The 21,322-nt window shown below is 34.3% G+C and overlaps 2 protein-coding genes across 3 annotated transcripts in view; both read left to right on the plus strand.

Annotated features, from left to right (window-relative positions):
• The window catches only part of LOC123552493 (dual specificity protein kinase TTK-like), a 53,996-nt gene extending 49,691 nt beyond the window's left edge, over positions 1 to 4,305 (plus strand). Inside the window, exon 20 of the mRNA XM_053542000.1 lies at positions 573 to 4,305. Within this exon, the coding sequence (XP_053397975.1) occupies positions 573 to 752 (180 nt within the window). The 3' untranslated portion in view covers positions 753 to 4,305. The remainder of the gene's footprint in view (positions 1 to 572) is intronic.
• A 3,001-nt stretch (positions 4,306 to 7,306) lies between these two features.
• The window catches only part of LOC123552497 (serine-rich adhesin for platelets-like), a 50,104-nt gene continuing 36,088 nt past the window's right edge, over positions 7,307 to 21,322 (plus strand). Inside the window, exon 1 of one of the 2 annotated variants that reach the window (XM_053542001.1) lies at positions 7,307 to 7,454. The gene's annotated coding sequence lies outside the window, so the exon portion shown is untranslated. Of the gene's footprint in view, positions 7,455 to 7,479; positions 7,540 to 21,322 lie in introns of those variants that run through there. The other variant, XM_053542002.1, reaches the window with a different exon arrangement.

Raw genomic sequence — 21,322 nt, forward strand, 5'->3', positions numbered from 1 at the left:
CAAGAAGATTTTCAAAGTTTTCCCTATATAAGTCTATATAAACCATGTGACCCCTGGGGTGGGGCCATAATTGACCCTAGGGGGATAATTTGAACAATTTTGGTAGAGGACCACTAGATGCTGCTACACACCAGATATCAAAGCCCTAGGCCCTGTGGTTTTGGACAAGAAGATTTTTAAAGTTTTTCCATGGCAACCAGAGTTCTGCATGGAATTCAATTCTTTGAACAATTTTGAAAGGGGGCCACCCAAGGATCATTCCTGTGAAGTTTGGTATAATTCTGCCCAGTGGTTTTCAAGAAGAAGATTTTTTTAGGAAATGTTGACGGCCGGACGCCGGACATTGAGCGGTCACAATAGCTCACCATGAGCCTTTGGCTCAGGTGAGCTAAAAATAGTCCACTAGAAAATTGCCTGATTAATTTTTGTTGGGACTTTATTTTACAATTAAATCCATAAGAAATGAGTCCCTTTTGAATATTAATGATTTCACAGTAATTTGGGTACTTAAGTCTACATCAAGAGATAAAATCATTGGTTTGTTGTAAGACACTGTTTCTTTCTGTTTACAGGACGGACAAGTTCCAACTGTTAATAAACCTGTAAATCCAATAAAGCCACGCCCACTTGCACAACGACAAGATGCTCAAGTGAAACACATACGGACTCCTTTAACAAGTTTAAATCTCAATGACTTTCCGTCGTCCAGTCAGGATGCTGCCAGCAGACAGAAGAAACTGTCTGGAACCTGACAGGGGGAATTGTGCAATAGAAAAAGTGATTTTGATATATTGAAATAATGATCTGCATTAGATACGACTGTCTGCAGATTTTTATGAAAAAAACGTAGTAATGTCTGCTGTGAACTATACAGACAGAAAAGCAACTTTGAGGAAACTGAAGGACGAGTTTTATGTTGGGATTGTCAGCTTTTATGTTTTATGTCAGCTTGTACTATTCTGTTCTTTTACATTCAGAACTATATACAGAAAGGCATGTGCCTTTCAACTTGCTAGTTTAGTCCTTAGCCTATAGGTCTTATAGTTGCAAGAAATATTGTTCCCCATCACTGTCGATAAAAGTCGGTTTAAAGCACTTTACTTGTTTTACAGAAAAGATCTGAAACATTCGATAGATCTCAAGATATATTTGATATTTCACAAGTGATGGAAGGAAGATAGACAAACGGTTATTTGCTGTCTAAAATGCTGAATTCAGGTATATGTCTCTGAAAGAAAACTGTAATGCAAATGTCCATTAAGGATACAGCCAAATCAAACATGTTACTGTAAGTTTCTGGTCATATAAAAGCAGGGGAGAAAGTTCACATGTTAGAGGTAACGAGTCTTTCCAACATGATATTGTTGTTTAGGTAGAGTTAAAAGGTTAAAATTTGTGACCTGAATTTGTAATACATCATTGCACTACATTTGAGTTGCACCATGAGAAAACCAACATAGTGTGTTTGAGACCAGCATGGATCCAGACCAGCCTGCGCATCCGTGCAGTCCGGTCAGGATCCATGTTGTTCGCTAATGGTTTCTCTAATTGCAGTCGGCTTTGAAAGCGAACAGCATGGATCCTGACCAGACTGCGCAGATGCTCAGGCTGGTCTGGATCCATGCTGGTCGCAAATGCACTATGTTGGTTTTCTCATGGCGTGGCTCATTTTACATAAATCACTGTTCATATTATATGTCTATATGTTGGACTTTTGATGCCTGTTTTACTTTCCCTACTTTCTGGGATGATATAACAAGTGTTATAAAGGTGTTATAGAATAGCAAGCTTCAAACATTACTGTAAAGATCTGATAGTCACATTTTTGAAACAAAAAAGAGGAAATGTAAATATTGTATATATTTGAATAGACAGAGGTTTTTGTGTCCATCAAATATAATGCATGTCCTATCACACTTTAAATTTCTACTGCTGCTTTCTTTCTGTTTTCTTCCATTTCTTTTCATTCTTTTCTCACTCTTGCTGTCCTCTAGCTGGTAATTATAGGTTATTAGATTTGTATCGAGAAATATGCAAAAGTTCTGCAGCTGAAATATTGCGCGACTTTAGGAGCGCAATATTATTCCGCAAAAGAAAAGAGTGCGTATTTCTTGATGCAAATCTAATAATCTTTTTATTACATACACTTTTATACTTGAAATTATTACATAAATGATATAGGTTATTCTTAAGCCCGAGTACAACTGTAATTATCGTCGTTTAAGAACTTTTAAACGCGACGCGATGCATTTTAGAGTAATGGCGCCTGAAATAGGCAAAAATGCCCATTTTCACCTTGTGACGCGCCTGACTCAAAAAGTATTTCATATAAATTGATTAAACCTTGTATGTATCTTTATCATGATATGAACTTGTGCGCCTCCTATTTTTTGTCTGGCTTCGCCCCTATTTTCAGAGTTATAGCCCCTGAAATAGTCAAAAATGCACATTTTCACCTTGTGACATGCCTGGCTCAAAGAGTTTTTGAATATAAATTGATTAAACTTTGTATGAGTCTTTATCATAATATGAACTTGTGCACCTACTTTTTTTTGTCTGGCTCCGCCCCCTATTGTTAGAGTTATGGCCCCTAAAATAGTCAAAAATGCACATTTTCACCTTGTGACATGCCTAGCTCAAAAAGTATTTCATATAAATTGATTAAACCTTGTATGAATCTTTGTCATGATATGAACCTGTGCACCTCCTATTTTTTGTCTGGCTCCGCCCCCTATTTTTATTATGTTATGGCCTCTAAAAAAGTCCAAAATGCACATTTTCACCTTTTGACGCACCTAGCTCAAAAAGTATTTAATATAAATGGTTGAAAACTTGCGTAAGTCTTTATCATGATATAAACTTGCACACCTCTTATTTTTTGGCTGGCTCCACCCCCTATTTTTAAAGTTCTGGCCCCTGAAATAGTAAAAAATGCACATTTTCACCTAATTATGTGCATAGCTCAAAAAGTATTTAATGTAAATTCATGAAATCTTGCTAGAGTCTTTATCATGGTGTGACCTTTCACACTTGGCATTCTTATTGAGAATTTTTATGCTTATTACAGAGTTATGGTCCTTGAAATAGCCAAAATAGTGGATTTTTTAGTTTGTGATGCTCATAGCTAAAAATATATGGCCTAGAATAATGAATCCTTTGCATAAAATATTTAGGCTAAACCCCATTAACACTGCAAACATTTGAATTATTGCCCCTTATTTGTGACAAATGTACTTATAGGGGTGTGTGTGGGGGAGGTGGGGGGGCACAATATGTGCCCTACAGACACATTCTAGTTTTACTAATATGTGTTGAAATTTCATCAAATTTTGTCTAGTGTTTTGATATTCTATTTATCTAGTGTTCTACATATTAGCCTGTGTAAGTTTTCATGTGAGGAAGCCTTGCAAAAGGTTGTCTATTAAACCAAAGTGCCAGCCAGTGTCAAAAATAAGGCCCGGAGGGACACTGTTGGGGTCTCCTTCCACCATGAGACTAGAAAGTTGCCATATGAACCAAACAGAAACAAATTGTCTGTAAGCACAATGTTTGCTGTAAGCACAGTGTTTGCTGCAAACACTTTCAAGCTGTTTGCTGTGCCTGGGACATTTATACCTTCACCAGCAGAAATGTTTACTTCTATGATTTTCAGATTTTTAAGTAGTGTAAAATCATTACTTTTCTTGGGTCTTAATTTTTAAGGATTTCAAGGCTATGTCAATTCATGAATGTATTCCAACATACAAAATAGTTAACACTTTATACACCTTGTCAGATCCGCAATGATCTTATGTAGGTCATATTCTGGTCTTTGGGATAAATCAATCATGTAATTTGCCTTGAAGGTTATTATGAATTTCCCATTTAAGCTAATTCATCTGTACAGAAAAATAAATGATTATATAGGAGTCATTGGTTCCTTAACCTTGTTGTAAAAAGAAATCTTGTTGGTATAATTTTTGTTCAATTGAAGTAATGTTGTTGGTTCAGGAATTGATTTACTTCTTTGTTTTGAAATTTGACCAGTATTTCTTTATTAGGAGGGGCGAGTTATTTTTGCATGTTTTACCAGTATTAATCTTAATTGTAATTTCTTCATTCTGGAAATAAGTTTTTTAATGACGATATAAAAATGTTCGAAGTTAACAGACTTACAGTAAGAATAACGTAAATGTTGAAAGTACGTGTACTTGGTTTCATGCTTATCTATACTGATAGATATCAGAACTGTTATATTCATATTTTGTATGTTAACTTGACTTCTATGAGTTTATGTGAAATAAAAAATGTGTAATGATCAAAGAAGTTTCTTTGTTAGCCTTTGTTTTCTTATATAATAAAAATGTTCATTATGTGCCCCCCTCCCCACTCCTTCAAAAAATGGGGGTGGATGGGGGAGCTGCCAGTCTGTCATAAAGTCATGTCCACTGTGTACCTTTTTACCCCATTGAAGGATTTTCAGACAGATTTTGTTTGCCATAGTGTTAGTGACCTTTTTTCAGTTTTTGCCCTCCCCTAATATGGCATTTACTCGATTTATTTTCTTATTATGTAATCTACATGCTGTGTGTTTGGTTGCTAATTAGGATATCTTGCCAAATCCATGTGTCAATATGTTTGCACTACTGATCACTTTCACAGTACCTATATTTTATTGATTTTTGAGAGAAAAATGTTTGCACAAATTGCTAATAGTACACTGCAGCAGTGATACTTGAATATTTCAAGTTACAAATAAAAAAAATGATTTAAAGATGTCATTAAAGGGGAAGGAATACCTAACCATGAGTTGATTTTATATGAAAGCAATGATCCAACTATTCCTTACACTCCAAGAATTACTATATAATCAGATTGGGAATTTTATAATGGCTATAATCATGGAGGCAGCCAGTTTTGTGTCTTTATGATATCCTATACCATTGAAATAGATTAATTTTTAGTGTCTTGAGAGAGGCATGTATGATGACTTCTTCTGAACTAGTTGGAAAAGCAAGGATGTAAATATATACCTCCATAGAAAAGGTTGAAAATGAAAATGACAGAATTCAGGAATTTTGTTTTATGTTGCTGTAAAAACTGGTGTATGCTGATTTTGAAAATTCTTTCACTGTATTTTAACATATAGAGGTCAAGCAGTCAGAATTAACTTTAAGGCCTAAAAAAAATCTTTTTTTTTTTCCAGTAACATGCTAAAAAAAATTAGGGTAGGTAGGTCAGAATTTTTTTTTTTTTAATTTTTTTTTATAAAGAGACTTCGGAATTTTAAATTTATTTTTGTGTCAAAAAATGAATACAAATAGAGGGGTTATGCCTTTGGAGCATCAGCAAGTTGATTTCTAACATCACTGACCATGTTTAAAGCATAAAAAGTGCAGTTTTGCAACGTTTTGTTAAAAAGGTAAAAAAAATATTCTCCAAGGCCATAAAAAAATTTAGGGTAGGTCAAGATACCGTAAACAAACATTTTTACCGCCTAAGCAACAAAGAATTAAGGAAAAACAAAATGCATTTAAAAACATAATAACAGAAACCGGATATAAACATATGAAACTGAAACTGAAACTGGTTTATTTGCTTAAACGCCTATTTCTACATTTAAAACATATTCAATGGCGTTTTACAATACAAGTTGAAATAAAATATTAATATAAAATATTTTAAATAAGATTAATTAAAACGAATTAAAATAGCAATTATTAATTTAAAGTTAATGATAATACTATATTTTAAAAAATTACTAACATATAATTATCACAGACAAACATTAAATTTCCAAATAGCAACTATATTAGCAACTATTCCAAACATATATATATACATGGTGGGTGGAGTGGACAAGATGAAGAATTCATCTTACAGAAGAAGTAAGTAATAAGTAAGTATAATATGACCAATAGTTACGGCCCTTTGAAATTGTGCAGTGTGCAGACAACTACAGTTTCTAAGGGTCTCTAGGAAAGAATAAGATAAGATTTAAAGTTAACAAGATAACAAACAAGTTCAGCAAAAGCTCTTGTGACACCAAAACCAACTAAAACATTTACAGTTATTGACCTTTGAAATTTTACAAAATGTAAGAATAACTATTTACTGGGTTAATGTGGTTGCCACACAGAAGAAAACTGATGCAAAACTGAAGGTATTAAGGTAGTTCTGCACGTTTGAAAAATCGGAAGTGATGGCGTAACGTTATTTATCCGGAAAACGTAGAATAAAGCCTGGATTCGGCGTACGGAAATGAAAATCAATTTATGAACTAATCGAAACCTATGAGTAAATTTATTACCATGGCACTGTTGCTATATTTCTAAAGTTAAAATATGATATTAAAACCCACGGCATGTTAAGAAATTCAAAATAATGTGTTAAAATTAGCGTGAAATGTCCGGTTCACTTTAATCATGGTCAAATATCTCTAAAATAAGCACACGGACCTATACATTTTATTTCACCAAATTATAGTCCATATGTTTATCAACAACTGTGATAAGTTTCATCAAAATCTACATTGTAGAAAAAATTCTATTCGCGAAAATGTTATGAAATTTATGATTTTTACATAGACTCCCATTATGAAATATTGCATATTATAAGGTCCAAATTTTTCAAATCAGTCTAGCAAAAAAAAAACAAGCACACGACCCGCTCTTTTTTATTTGTTGATTTTTCTAGGCTATGTTGAAGTTCTGAAAATCAAAGTTTAATCAAATTCTACATTGTAGAAAAAATTTCGATCCAAACATGCAGAACTACCTTAAGGCGTAAAAAAAAAATTGTTTCCGGTATCCTGACCTACCCTAAATTTTTGGCCCGACCCTAAATGTTTTTATGGCCTTTGAGAATATTTTTTTCAGCTTTTTAACAAAAAAATGCAAAACTGCAAAAATTTTGCTTTAAACATGCTCAGTGATGTTAAAAATCGACTTACTGATGCTCTAAAGGCATAACCGCCTTGTTTGTATTCATTTTTTGACACACAAATATTTTCTGAAAAGTCTCCCTTAATAAAAAAAAATTCCCCAAAAAATTATTTTTTTTTGAGCATGTTACTGGAGACAAAGATTTTTTTAGGCCTAATTTAATGGTAATGTACCAATATAAAACAGACAGATACTGCTCTGTTCAAAACATAGATTGAACTTTAAGGTCAGTCAATGTTTAAAACCTTTTTTTCTCAAGTTTCTGAAGGAAAGCACGCGAGAAAGAGCCGTTGTTCGTTCGGTTTAGAAAAAAATGTGCAGGTACGAAAAATGTAGGACGTAGGGCGACTGGTACGAAAAAATATAGGGCGAAAATACGGGACCAAGATATTCCGAAAGTTATTTTTTCCGCGAAAGAACTTCAACTTTCCAGGAAACGTAAACAACTGGATCGAGCCTGTGAGTCATTGTTATTCACAAGGTGCATGGAAAAGAAGAAATGCCTTTGAAAATTTGCATGAAATTGATCAGGTAAGTTACCTGTTCAGTCATGGGAAAACGGGTCATTGCTAAAAATAGATCGTGCATTTTGTTGTAACGTGATTGATCCTAATCGGTGAGTCAATGTTTTTGAGGAAATTTATTACTAACCATCGTTTATAGTTGAAAATTAAAATATGTTCAACTAGATCTATATTTGGAAACGTGAAAATCTTGCAAAATATTTAGTTGCCAATACATATTTTGCCTTGTTACTTTCTCTTTAGCCGAACCATGATATTTTGAAATATATGCAGACACAGGTGGCAGTAACGTACCTAGGATACAGTATGGGTCCATGAGCCATATTCCCTTAAATTTACTACAATTATGTTTTCTTAGGAAAACAATGACAAAAAGCCATTTTGAAAAAAATTTTGCTCCTGTGACAATGAGCCATGAGAAAGGTGATCAAGAAAAGTTTGACATGTGCATTGCTTCCAGGTCCGTATTTTTTTTTAAAAACAATATTTTCTTATCAATGTTGGCCGCCTTTTCGGCAAAAGATTAATCTTTCAGAAAAACCTTACTTCAAAACCCAGTTCCAAACCGTTTACGCATCACGAGCGAGCAACGGCATACGAAACGATAGTGATTTCTCCACCCGAATAAATCCCACACATTTTTCGCACCGAAGTCTCCCCTGTAAAACAAATCAAGTACACCATGTCAGTTAAAAATAGCAGGGCAAGCAGTCAGAATAGGCTAAATGTAAATTAACAAGACTAAAAATAAGGTTCAATTCTACTTAATTACTTACCAGTTGTTATTTATTTGAATTTGGTAAATAATCCTCGTGAGCCATCGCTGCTTGTTTATATTCGGGTACTCTTTGGATTTTATCGCTACGTTTGAAATACGTAAACTGTCTCCGCCAATGAAAACGTTCTTTACAACCACCGTCTTGTCAACGGTAATCATGGCAGGCGAAGATAATTTCCGAAAGCGAAAATGTTAAATAGCGAATTTGTAAGTAACAAAGTAGGATTGAACCTAGTTTTCGGTGTTCTTAGTTTGCGTTTAGTCTGTTATGAACGGTTATAACGTTATTTTAAACTCGCACTGTGAGCTTGATGTGTTTTAGGGGGGAGACTTCAATGCGAAAAATGTGTGGGATTTATTCGGGTGGAGAAATCACTATCGTTTCGTATGCCGTTGCTCGCTCGTGATGCGTAAACGGTTTGGAACTGGGTTTTGAAGTAAGGTTTTTCTGAAAGATTAATCTTTTGCCGAAAAGGCGGCCAACCATTGATAAGGAAATTTTGTTTTCAAAAAAAAATACGGATCTGGAAGCAATGCACATGTCAAACTGTTCATATCTACCTTTCTCATGGCTCATTGTCACAGGAGCAAATTTTTATTAAAAATGGCTTTTTGTCATTTTTTCCCTAAGAAAACATTATAATTGTAGTAAATTTAATTGCATATGGCTCATGGATCCATACTGTATCCTAGGTACGTTACTGCCACCTGTGTATGCAGACACCATTTCTAAAGACAAGGAAACATATTCCAGTCGTGTGCATGTTCATTTTATGTATTGTAAACATGGGGCTGTTTGAAAAAGCAACAGAATTTGGCAATCTTGTGAATACCTGTACATTGCTAGCCAATTTTTCAAAATTTGCTTATCTTTAACAGCACCTCATCTTAAATACTTTGTCCAAATTCCAGCATGTATGTTACCTACACATTTGGTCTGCATGCACCTCATCTTAAATACTTTGTCCAAATTCCAGCGTGTATGTTACCTACACATTTGGTCTGCACAGAAAACATTATGGCGATGTCTTTGAGAAAAGTATCAGTCTAGCAGATGCTTTAAGGTACTTCCACAAATTGAAATTAGAAATTCATGTGAAAAATCAGAATCCTCAAAACAGCTTTCAAAATGCAAGTACATAAAAGATATATGATAAAAGTTGATTAGATGTATCTGTAGGTAAACTTGCGAGCATGAAAGCTATGCTGAACCCTATCTCCACAGTACGTGCTTTGGAAGAAAATGAGTGAACATTTTTGGTGCAAAATTTTGGTATCGTATGCAACCTAAAATGCTATAAAATATTTATTTTCAAATCAAAGAAATGCCAAAATAGTGCATACGAGTGCTACTTTTTCAAGAAAATGTCGTTAAACATTCTAATGCGCTAAACACGTGCAGTTTTTCTAAAATATTTCGCCGCCATGTTTATTTCAAGGAATTAAATATATGATTATTCTTTTACCTCAGATTTCCTGACTGAAACATACATGTCTCCTTATTCATGGTTAGAGATATCCATTTAGTATAGTTTTGCACTGTCCGATCTCCTTAATCTGTTACCGATCCTTTACATTTAAAGAATAAACACAATGTGTAATGATAGTTTTTCACTTTACACACCTCTTTTGGACAAGAAAGCTGTTTCACTTAAAATTTGTACGCATCCGCTGGCAAAATATTAATGAAAGATCGGAACTTTTTCTAAAATAAAGTTAAATTTCAATCATTTTCAAAAACTGGAAATATTGCACATTGTGTTGAATTTAAAAATAAAAACAAAAATCCCAAAAATAAACCATTTTAGAACTTATCTGGGAACTATACGTTTCAGCCGAACAACGCATTTCAAGATGACACAAAACTGATTTCTCTTTGTAAACAGTGTCAAAGTTCACCCGAGGGAAATTGCTGAAAAATTAAAAGTGCTTACTTGTTTCAGTTTTACGTCCTGTAGAAAACAATCAACTCTCAACTTTAAATGAATATAATTATGTTCTATAATTATTCCAATATTAAAAAACGTCCTATCTTTTCCGTGAGAAATAAAACAAAACAATTTTAACTATTTGTTTACACTTCAACCATGTGAAATTAAAGGCATGTACTATCACGAGACTGCCGTGCATTTTGAACCTCGTGGTGAATAAACTGAATTTACTTTAAAGTATGGTGTCTCAGTTGTGCCAGTTATTTGTAAGTTTCAGAGAACATACATTAAAGAAGTGTTTATGAGATTATGCATGTGTACGAATATTTCAAAGTCTACTTTATATTAACAACAATAGAAAACAAGTGTGCACTCAGCAAATAGCAAGTCTATTATTTTCAGGTGTCTATACTGGACACTGATCCCAATGTTTGTAATTTTCAGAAGACCGAACTCGTGATCCTTGATTTTGTAGACAGTCTTAGTACTGGACTGCTGCTTCCGCTGTCAACACCGCAGTAATGTAGAGTCAGTGTCATTACTATGCGGAATTGCAATACACATTTATTATCAGTTTAAATCTATGAAAATGTGAAAAAATATCATTCTTAAACATAAAGATACAAAAAAAAAAGAAAAAAGTTACTTTTGAGATATTTCTGATTTTAATCATCAGGTTTTCGCATGAAAAGTTCAACCGATTGCATTTTGATTGTTTCGTAGTTATCTACAATTGTATACAAATTGTATTACCTCCTCACATATTTGGCTGTACATTTTTTCTGTGATTTATTCTCACTGTGTTTTTTTAAAAACATCCTGCATAAATTCTCATATTGGATAAAACATCGATAGATAAAAATTGGTTAGTTTACGACGCATGGAACATCTAATAAGGACTCACTATACACATCTAACTTATCCCGGACCAGTATGCGGAAATACTATGGCCCTATGTTTCAAGATTGTCAAAAAATATTTGCATATATTGTGATAAAGCAAATATTTCAATTGTTTATATAATTTATAAATATACAATTACGTATGTGTGAGAAAGTGACGTTAAATAATTTCGGTAGTTACCGCAGAAAGTGCCGAAAAATCTATTTCCACAAAATTTTCAGAGATAAGCAGCGTGTAAGTACATAAATTCCAGTATAATAAATTAAACCTTTCTTAAACTTGCTCAGTCATTTAAACGAATTTTGGATCGTTGCCAAATTTTGTTCACTTGAGACTTGTCTTACAATAGCGCTCTCTCGTATTCTATAAATAGAACACACCGCAGATATACCATAATGCAACGCGCGGACAAGGAAGAGTTGTTTATATATAACGCATGTATACTAAATTTTTACATTAACCTTTCAGTAAACTTCGAAGAGAATTAAAAAGGTAAAATACGGAAAATTTCACTTTGCCTGCTTAAAATTCATTGAAAAACCAACAATAACCATATATATTGAAATGAACGTAGGAAATATATAGACATATTATTTGAGCGTTTCGTTAGACCGGGGCCATTCAAAAGATGTGTTCAAATAAAAAATCATTTAAAAAGTATAGTACATTGCATACAAATTACTCAATATTCTGCAAATTACGTCAATGAAGTATAGCATCAGAAGGACTGGCTTCAAGTCTTTATCACAAATATACAATATTTTTGGATTCGAAACAACGGCGGTCGAAAAAGTAAGTGCAAGATTATAATTTTGATTCATGATTTTCAAAGCATATATCAGCACAATCATTAATACATATATTTCTTTTCATACATTTGGTTCACGACACCGCGCTGAGCCTCAATGAGGTGCTTGAAATGTCAGCTGTGTGATCGTGGTCCATTAAATACTTCCTAATTGAAAAAAAATGTGACAGGACTTAGATATAGAACTGTATGGTGTTGCATTAAATTAGCACCATGTTTTATCAGATCACATCTTAATATCATTGCTAAAAGTCAAATATCTACATGTCACACTATTAAAGGTGTCATTTGTAACATATCATTACAGATGCATTTCACAGAGAAGTTAATTGTTTAAATGAAGAACTAGATCTAGGTTATGAAATATTGCTGATTTTCAGTTATACATATTGTTAATGACATTTCGAAATTTCAATAGGATTACTAGGACATCCATTCATATACTGATGACAATTCGATGTGTTATTACTGACATGGATTTAAAAAATTCCAAACTGTGCTGTCAACATTTTTAAGAATTTGGCAAAATATATTCCTTTGCATTGGAAGAACTGTTCAGTATTTAGGCCTAGTATATAGAAATTGAAAGCTTTGAGAAACACATTCGTTTGATATGCATCAGCTTGAAAATACAAACGGAAATAAATGCAAAATCTGTGATTTACTGATGCTAATGTACAGGAAAAGCACCGACTGTTTGTCCGCACAGTGAGACCTGTGCTATTTTTAGATAGCAGACATTGTCGGTGACGTCACAGATCCTTACATACGAGACAGCGCTATTTTAGGCAGTTCGGTACACCATACGTAGAAAAAACCTTGTCCGCACATTGCACTACTTTTATATATGCTGAAAATAGCAACATGTACAAATGTATTTTCGTTTTAATATGTGAAGTGGTCAGATTTGAAAACAGATTTTGTAATTGAGTTTAGTTCTATTCAGTAAGACAATTCTCATATACATTAATTGAAACTTCGAACTAACTTTTTCCATTCATGAATTTTTAAGTATTTGGAAAGGATTTATAAATGTAACCAAAAATTTGGAAAAATACAGGTAAAATATCTGCTTTGCTTATTTCCAAATTTCAGTATTACTTTTTATACAGCTACTTTTAGTTCATGTCTTGCAAAATGAGCTGTTTTTGTGCTATGGAACAGCTGCATTTGAAAGCTTTGGTTCACTATATTTTCACACCGCAAATGAAGGTCACTCTAAATTCAAGATGGCGGAAGTACCTTAAGACGAGAATAGCACAGATTTTCCTGTCTATGACACTTTTTATCTATCTGTCAAATATTAAGGAAATTATTAGCAAATGTTACCTGAATCGAGCGATTTTCCCTGTGTGTGCGATACTGAAAAGTTATGTAGGTTGGCCATCCTGTTTGTAGCTTTGATTTTAATAAGAATGTCACAGGATCATATCATACATGTGTCCTTTTTGTATTAAACATATGAAGTGGATGAATATCTGCAGCCCCCTCCCCACTTACACACAAAATGAACAAGATTTTATAAACTAAGAGCCCCAGAGTCTCATTTATATTTATTAAAATGTCACTGTTCTTTCTTTCTCATCCTACCTGAGCACAAAGTGCTTAAGGTGAGCTGTTGTGAACACTGTGTGTTCATTGTTTACAATTGAACCAACATTGGGTCAAAAGTAGGTCAGTATGTCATATCATAGAAAACTTTTTAATACTCTAAAGTCTATATTTTTTAGCCCACCATCATCAGATGGTGGGCTATTCAAATCACTCTGCGTCCGTGGTCCGTCGTCCTTCCGTCCGTCCGTCCGTCCTTCCGTCCGTTAACAATTTCTCGTTATCGCATCTCCTCAGAATGTGGTGTAACAGGGTCTAAAGTTCACTATTCTAATTACAACAACAACAACTCTGTTCTGTATGATAACTACTGTTTAATATAGTACTATGTTCTGAGTTAATATATACAACAATGTCTTTCTTCACAATTTCCTAACATAATCTCTATTATTTCATTAATGTCTAACTCTAACAATAATAATTCATTGCTAATTGCCCCGGCTCTAAACTATCTTAAATCGTATGGAGTATCGGCATACGTTACTAACATTAGCACGGGCAGATTGATACTGAAGTTCTATCTAGAATTTAGCGGTATTTAAGGAAAACTTCGTAGGGATGACTAAATTGTTTTTCTCCAAAAGGGCACGCATTTTGACCATAATAATAAAAACATGTCATTATTTCATTAGTGATCTGTCATAACAATTAGTTAGAAACAAAACAACAATCATGACGCAGCGAATAACGTGGCCAGAGGGTAATTAACCTGGACGAGATATCTTAACCTGTCACTTTCTCATATGACCAAGTGCTGAAATTATTTTAAGTAGCATTCCGAAATTCTTTTGTGTGTGACATATCTGACCAAAAACAAAATGAATAATGCTTATCTAATAAGTATAATGAATTCTTAAAGTCATTATACAACACTCGCCTCTTCCTTGTGAGTTTTCTTTTTAATTATCTATAACAGAATAAAAATAAAAACAAAAATTCATGTGAGGCAATTAACAATTTAACATATTAAGGCAATGCATAAAACCGGCTGATTTTTAGCTCACCTGAGCAATGCTCAGGTGAGTTTTTCTGATCGCTCGATGTCCGGCGTCCGTCGTCCGTCGTCTGTCGTCTGTCGTCTGTCGTCCGTCGTCTGTCAACATTTAGCTTGTGTATGCGATAGAGGCTGTATTTTTCAATTAATCTTCATGAATATTGGTCAGAATGATAACCTTGATGAAATCTAGGCCGAGTTCGAAAATGGGTCATCTCGGGTCAAAAACTAGGTCACTAGGTCAAATCAAAGAAAAACCTTGTGTATGCGATAGAGGCTGTATTTTTCATTTAATCTTCATGAATATTGGTCAGAATGATAACTTTGATGAAATCTAGGCCGAGTTTGAAAATGGGTCATGTCGGGTCAAAAACTAGGTCACTAGGTCAAATCAAAGAAAAACCTTGTGTATGCGATAGAGGTGGTATTTTTCAATTAATCTTCATAAATGTTGGTCAGAATGATAACCTTGATGAAATCTAAGCCGAGTTCGAAAATGGGTCATCTCGGGTCAAAAACTAGGTCACTAGGTCAAATCAAAGAAAAACCTTGTGTATGCAATAGAGGCTGTATTTTTCAATTCTTCTTCATGAATATTGGTCAGAATGAAAACCTTGATGAAATCTAGGCCGAGTTCGAAAATGGGTCATCTCGGGTCAAAAACTAGGTCACTAGGTCAAATCAAAGAAAAACCTTGTGTATGCGATAGAGGTGGTATTTTTCAATTAATCTTCATGAATATTGGTCAGAATGATAACCTTGATGAAATCTAAGCCGAGTTCGAAAATGGGTCATCTCGGGTCAAAAACTAGGTCACTAGGTCAAATCAAAGAAAAACCTTGTGTATGCGATAGAGGCTGTATTTTTCAATTCTTCTTCATGAATATTGGTCAGAATGATAACCTTGATGAAATCTAGGCCGAGTTCGAAAATGGGTCATCTCTGGTCAAAAACTAGGTCACTAGGTCAAATCAAAGAAAAACCTTGTGTATGCGATAGAGGCTGTATTTTTCAATTGATCTTCATGAATTTTGGTCAGAATGATTGCCTTGATGAAATCTAGGCCGAGTTCGAAAATGGGTCATCTCGGGTCAAAAACTAGGTCACTAGGTCAAATCAAAGAAAAACCTTGTGTATACGATAGAGGCTGTATTTTTCAATTGATCTTCATGAATTTTGGTCAGAATGATTGCCTTGATGAAATCTAGGCCGAGTTCGAAAATGGGTCATCTCTGGTCAAAAACTAGGTCACTAGGTCAAATCAAAGAAAAACCTTGTGTATGCGATAGAGGCGGTATTTTTCAATTGATCTTCATGAATTTTGGTCAGAATGATTGCCTTGATGAAATTTAGGCCGAGTTCGAAAATGGGTCATCTGGGGTCAAAAACTAGGTCACTAGGTCATATCACGTAAAAACCTTGTGTATGCGATAGAGGCTGTATTTTTCAATTGATCTTCATGAATTTTGGTCAGAATGATTGCCTTGATGAAATTTAGACCAAGTTGGAAAATGGGTCATCTGGGTTCAAAAACTAGGTCACTAGGTCAAATCAAAGAAAAACCTTGTGTATGCAATAGAGGCTGTATTTTTCAACTGATCTTCATGAAATTTAGCCAGAATGATTACCTTGTTAAAATCTAGGCTGATTTCGAAAATGGGTCATCTGGGGTCAAAAACTAGGTCACTAGGTCAAATCGAAGAAAAACATTGTGTATGCAATAGAGGATGTATTTTTCAATTGATCTTCATGAAATTTGGTCAGAGTGATTGCCTTGATGAAAACTAGGTCGGTTTTGAATATGGATTATCTGAGGTCAAAAGCTAGGTCACTAGGTCAAATTAAAGAAAAATCTTGTGTATGCGATAGAGACTGTTTTTTTCAGTTGATATTTATGAAATTTGGTCAGGTTGATTGCCTTAATGAAATCTAGGTCGAATTTGAATATGGGTCATCTGAGGTCAAAAACTAGGTCACTTGGTCAAATCAAAGAAAAAACTTCTGTATGTGATAGAGGCTGTATTTTTCAGTTGATCTTCATGAATTTTGGTCAGAATGATTGCCTTGATAAAATCTAGGTCGAGTTTGAACATGGGTCATCTAGGGTCAAAAACTAGGTCATATCTAAGAAAATGGTTTTTTTATTGCAAGAGACCAATTTTTTGGTCGAATCTTAATGAAAATTGGTCAGAATATTTGTTTCCATGAAATCACTAGGTCAAACATGTTTTACACTGTTATGGAGTGTTTCTTAGGTGAGCGACCTAGGGCCATCTTGGCCCTCTTGTTATAATTAATACGTAAATTTTAATTTAAATGTTTTTAGCCGTACATCTGAAGAATTAATGTCTTTAAGAAGAATAGAATACAACTGCATACAAAATCAAGAATATATAGTTTCAACACATGACATAATATACATAATCAATGAATAGGAAATCACATGGCATACGTAGATTTGATTTTTCACAATTTTCACGATTTCACGGATTTTTTTCAGTCTTAGAATAATCAATTTATTTTCATTTTTGTTTCTGTCCTAGATTGTTTTCCTTGCGTTTTGAAGTCAAAACCCCATTTTATTTAAATAAAACACTGCATTACTAGCGAAACACAATTTTCACAATATTTTTCACAATACTTTACAAATTTCTAGAGCTAGAATGCACTTGTGCGCTTTTTCCTCCCTTGCCCAGAGGGGTTTTGCCTTCAAGATTGTAACTGAAATAAAAAATAATAATTGTTTGTACACAAATAACTGTCAGAAATATACCTGTCAAAAGGAATAATATCATCAGGAAATACATTGCACTTCAAGTAATATTTAGACATGCGTAAAATGTTAATTACTGATAATAAAGAAACATATAAGGTCACAAATCTCTAGAAAATACGATTAAATACGCAAAAGTAATATTAATAAGAAAAATCCCGTAACCTGTTTTATATCATAATGAAATCATAAAAATCTACAACTAAGTATATACTAAAAATGAAACAATGTTCTAGAATCATATTTAAGAATCGGAACGATACTTGTTTTTACGTGTAAAGTGACATCATTCATTCCCGTTCCATGGTTGACATCTCTACACCGCAGTTGCTATAGTCGTATTTGTAAGAGTGGTGACCCATCAACTTGTCAGTTTTCTCCAAAAAGCCATGAAATATGTTCGTATGTCGCCTCACATTATTATAGCCTTATTTGTTGAGTAATAGTTTGCCCATCTTCAGGAAGGTCCTTTTGATAGAAGGTTTGAAGTGTAGCTCCAGGAAGTCTTGTTGTTGAGCATTCCCTCGGTTTAATGAAGATACAAGCAATCATTTAACATTGACAAAAGATTTGTTTGTCTATATATGAACGTTACATAAGGATGCCTTCTTAGAATCTCTAAATAAAATGTTTATAAATTTGTCTTTTGTATGCCAATCTGATTTTCTGTTTTCTGTTTTTCAATCTTTTATAGTTTTTATTTCATTTTAGTAACAAAGCGTCGTCGTCTTAAGTCAGGACTGTTAAAAACACCGTAAACCTCTAATAACTATTCGGGATAAATTAAAATGCAAAATGTTAGTTTCTTCATAAATGTTCAAAAATAATTCTAATAACAGTTATCTCTACGCTGAAAAACTATGTATTTATCATGCACAAATTTGTCCTTAAATCTTACACTTAGACTCATAAAAACATGTTTTATTCTCTCTCTTTACGGAATTCCGCCTTAAATAGCAGTAATGCAATGAAATATTTTACTAATGAATTTCCAGCTAATTAACAAGTATTACTAATTCATATTGAAACATAACCGCAACTACTCAGACTCATACATAAGAAGCAATCTCTAGGTCTGATTGCCAGGGTCGCATGTCTAGCGACATTATTCTCAAAGACTCAATAATAAACTTCATGTTCCATATCAATACATGGTCGCTTTCCTAGTGACATAATTCCCCTAAGACTCATAAAATAAGAAACTTCTTGTTTCATCAACGGTCGATTTTATTTGTCATAGTGGCCTCGTGGTAGCTGGTAGTACTTCTTTCGTGTTGTGTCCGCGACGTTTTGAAGATTCGTTTAAATCCTGGTCACGGCACCAAATAAGTCCCGTGTGGTGTAACAGGGTCTAAAGTTCACTATTCTAACTACAACAACAACAACTCTGTTCTGTATGATAACTACTGTTTAATATAGTACTATGTTCTGAGTTAATATATACAACAATGTCTTTCTTCACAATTTCCTAACATAATCTCTATTATTTCATTAATGTCTAACTCTAACAATAATAATTCATTGCTAATTGCCCCGGCTCTAAACTATCTTAAATCGTATGGAGTATCGGCATACGTTACTAACATTAGCACGGGCAGATTGATACTGAAGTTCTATCTAGAATTTAGCGGTATTTAAGGAAAACTTCGTAGGGATGACTAAATTGTTTTTCTCCAAAAGGGCACGCATTTTGACCATAATAATAAAAACATGTCATTATTTCATTAGTGATCTGTCATAACAATTAGTTAGAAACAAAACAACAATCATGACGCAGCGAATAACGTGGCCAGAGGGTAATTAACCTGGACGAGTTATCTTAACCTGTCACTTTCTCATATGACCAAGTGCTGAAATTATTTTAAGTAGCATTCCGAAATTCTTTTGTGTGTGACATATAACTGACCAAAAACAAAATGAATAATGCTTATCTAATAAGTATAATGAATTCTTAAAGTCATTATACAACAAGAAACTACTAGGGGGATTTTGACCAAACTTTGTCAGAATGATGTATTGGTACCCTAGTTGTGTCCCCCTGAAAATCAGACTGGTTCAACAATTGTTTAGTAAGTTATGGCCCTTTGTTTATTTCTATAATTTACATAGATTTATATAGGGAAAAACTTCGAAAATCTTCTTGTCTAAAACCACAGAGCCTAGGACTTTGATATTTGGTATGAAGCATCATCTAGTGGTCCTCTACCAAGATGATTCAAATTATTTCCCTGGGGTCTAATATGGCCCCGCCCCGGGGGGTCACATAGTTTATATTGTTCCGCCGGCACTCCTGCCTAGGACCGGGAACAGTTGTTGAGTTGGGTTCGGACAAAGAGTGATGATATTGTACCTATATCTCTAGCAAAGAGGCAAAATCAGTGTTCAGTCACACATCTTTTATTCAGATACAAAGTTCTAGCAGTTCCAGTATAAAATATTCAGTAGTTTACAAAGTATTCATAAATTCCACATATCTCCAGAAGTTACTGTTCTATGATTCTTATACAGTATGCTTATGTCCGGATAAATTAATATCTGTGGAGCCGATTTTTATGCATTTAACATAGGGGTTACTGTCTTCAGGGTGGAGGAAAGATTGACAAATGAGGAGCCGAAAAACGGGCCTTTTATAGTTTTAGCACAGCTCCGCATACGACACTGGTACGTGAACGGTACGTGACGTACGTGGAAATAGCTACTGTCCAATCGAAAACGACGTTACATAAAACGTACGGAGACACCGGAGCAACAGGAAGTAAACAAATGTCGCGGAGCGAAAGACCGATATAAGCGAAGTATTTCTCGCATATCTTTCTAAATAACAGTATTCCAAACGGATCACTGATATAGATTGATCAAGAACAGGTAGGGCTATCGATTAATAACGTGTTTTAGGTCTGACATAATATACGTGCGTCGAAATCGTTGATGTAACTTCTGGTTCTATGTGATCAAAAATATACATGTACAAGTCTAATGTTACTAATCGTGTTTAGATCAGTTGGACGGCCTAACAATATAGACTTATATAGGGAAAAAATTCGAAAAACCTCCTGTTCAAAACCACAGGGCCTAGGGCTTTGATATTTTGTATGTGACATCATCTAGTGGTCTTCTACTTAAGACTGTTCAAATTATCCCCCTAGGGTCAAATATGGCCCCGCCCCGGGGGTCACATGGTTTACATAGACTTATATAGGGAAAAACTTTGAAAATCTTCTTGTCCAAACCACAAAGCCTAGGGCTTTGGAATTTGTAATGTAGCGTCATCTAGTGGTTCTCTACCAAGTTTGTTCAAATTATCCCCCTAGGGTCAAATATGGCCCCGCCCTGGGGGTCACATTGTTCATATAGACTTATATAGGGAAAAGCTTTTAAAATCTTCTTGTCAATAACCTACAACATTCAAATTTGGACCACATGTATGGTTTTGAGTGGCAAGATGAACCTTGACATGAGTTGACCTTAATTTTGACCTAGTGACCTACTTTCACATTTCTGTAGCTACAGCCTTCAAATTTGGACCACATGCATAGTTTTGTGCACTGAAAAAAACTTTGACCTTGACATTGACCTAGTGACCTACTTTCACATTTTTGAAGGTACAGGCTTCAAATTTGGACCACATGCATAGTTTCGTTTTCCGAAATGAAATTTGACTTTGATTTTGACCTAGTGACCTACTTTCACATTTCTCAAGCTACAGCCTTCAAATTTGGACCACATGCATAGTTTTGTGTACCGAAACAAACTTTGACCTTTACATTGACCTAGTGACCTACTTTCACATTTTTGAAGGTACAGGCTTCAAATTTGGACCACATGCATAGTTCTGTGTTCCAAAATAAACTTTGACCTTGATTTTGACCTAGTGACCTACTTTCACATTTCTCGAGCTACAGCCTTCAAATTTGGATCACTTGCATAGTTTTGTGTACCGAAATGAACTTTGACCTTAAGATTGACCTAGTGACCTACTTTCACATTTCTGTAGCTACAGGCCTCAAATTTAGACCACATGCATAGGATTGTGTACCGAAACAAACTTTGACCTTGACATTGACCTAGTGACCTACT

The sequence above is a fragment of the Mercenaria mercenaria genome, chromosome 4 (assembly GCF_021730395.1).
Source record: "Mercenaria mercenaria strain notata chromosome 4, MADL_Memer_1, whole genome shotgun sequence".
Lineage (NCBI taxonomy): Eukaryota > Metazoa > Mollusca > Bivalvia > Venerida > Veneridae > Mercenaria > Mercenaria mercenaria.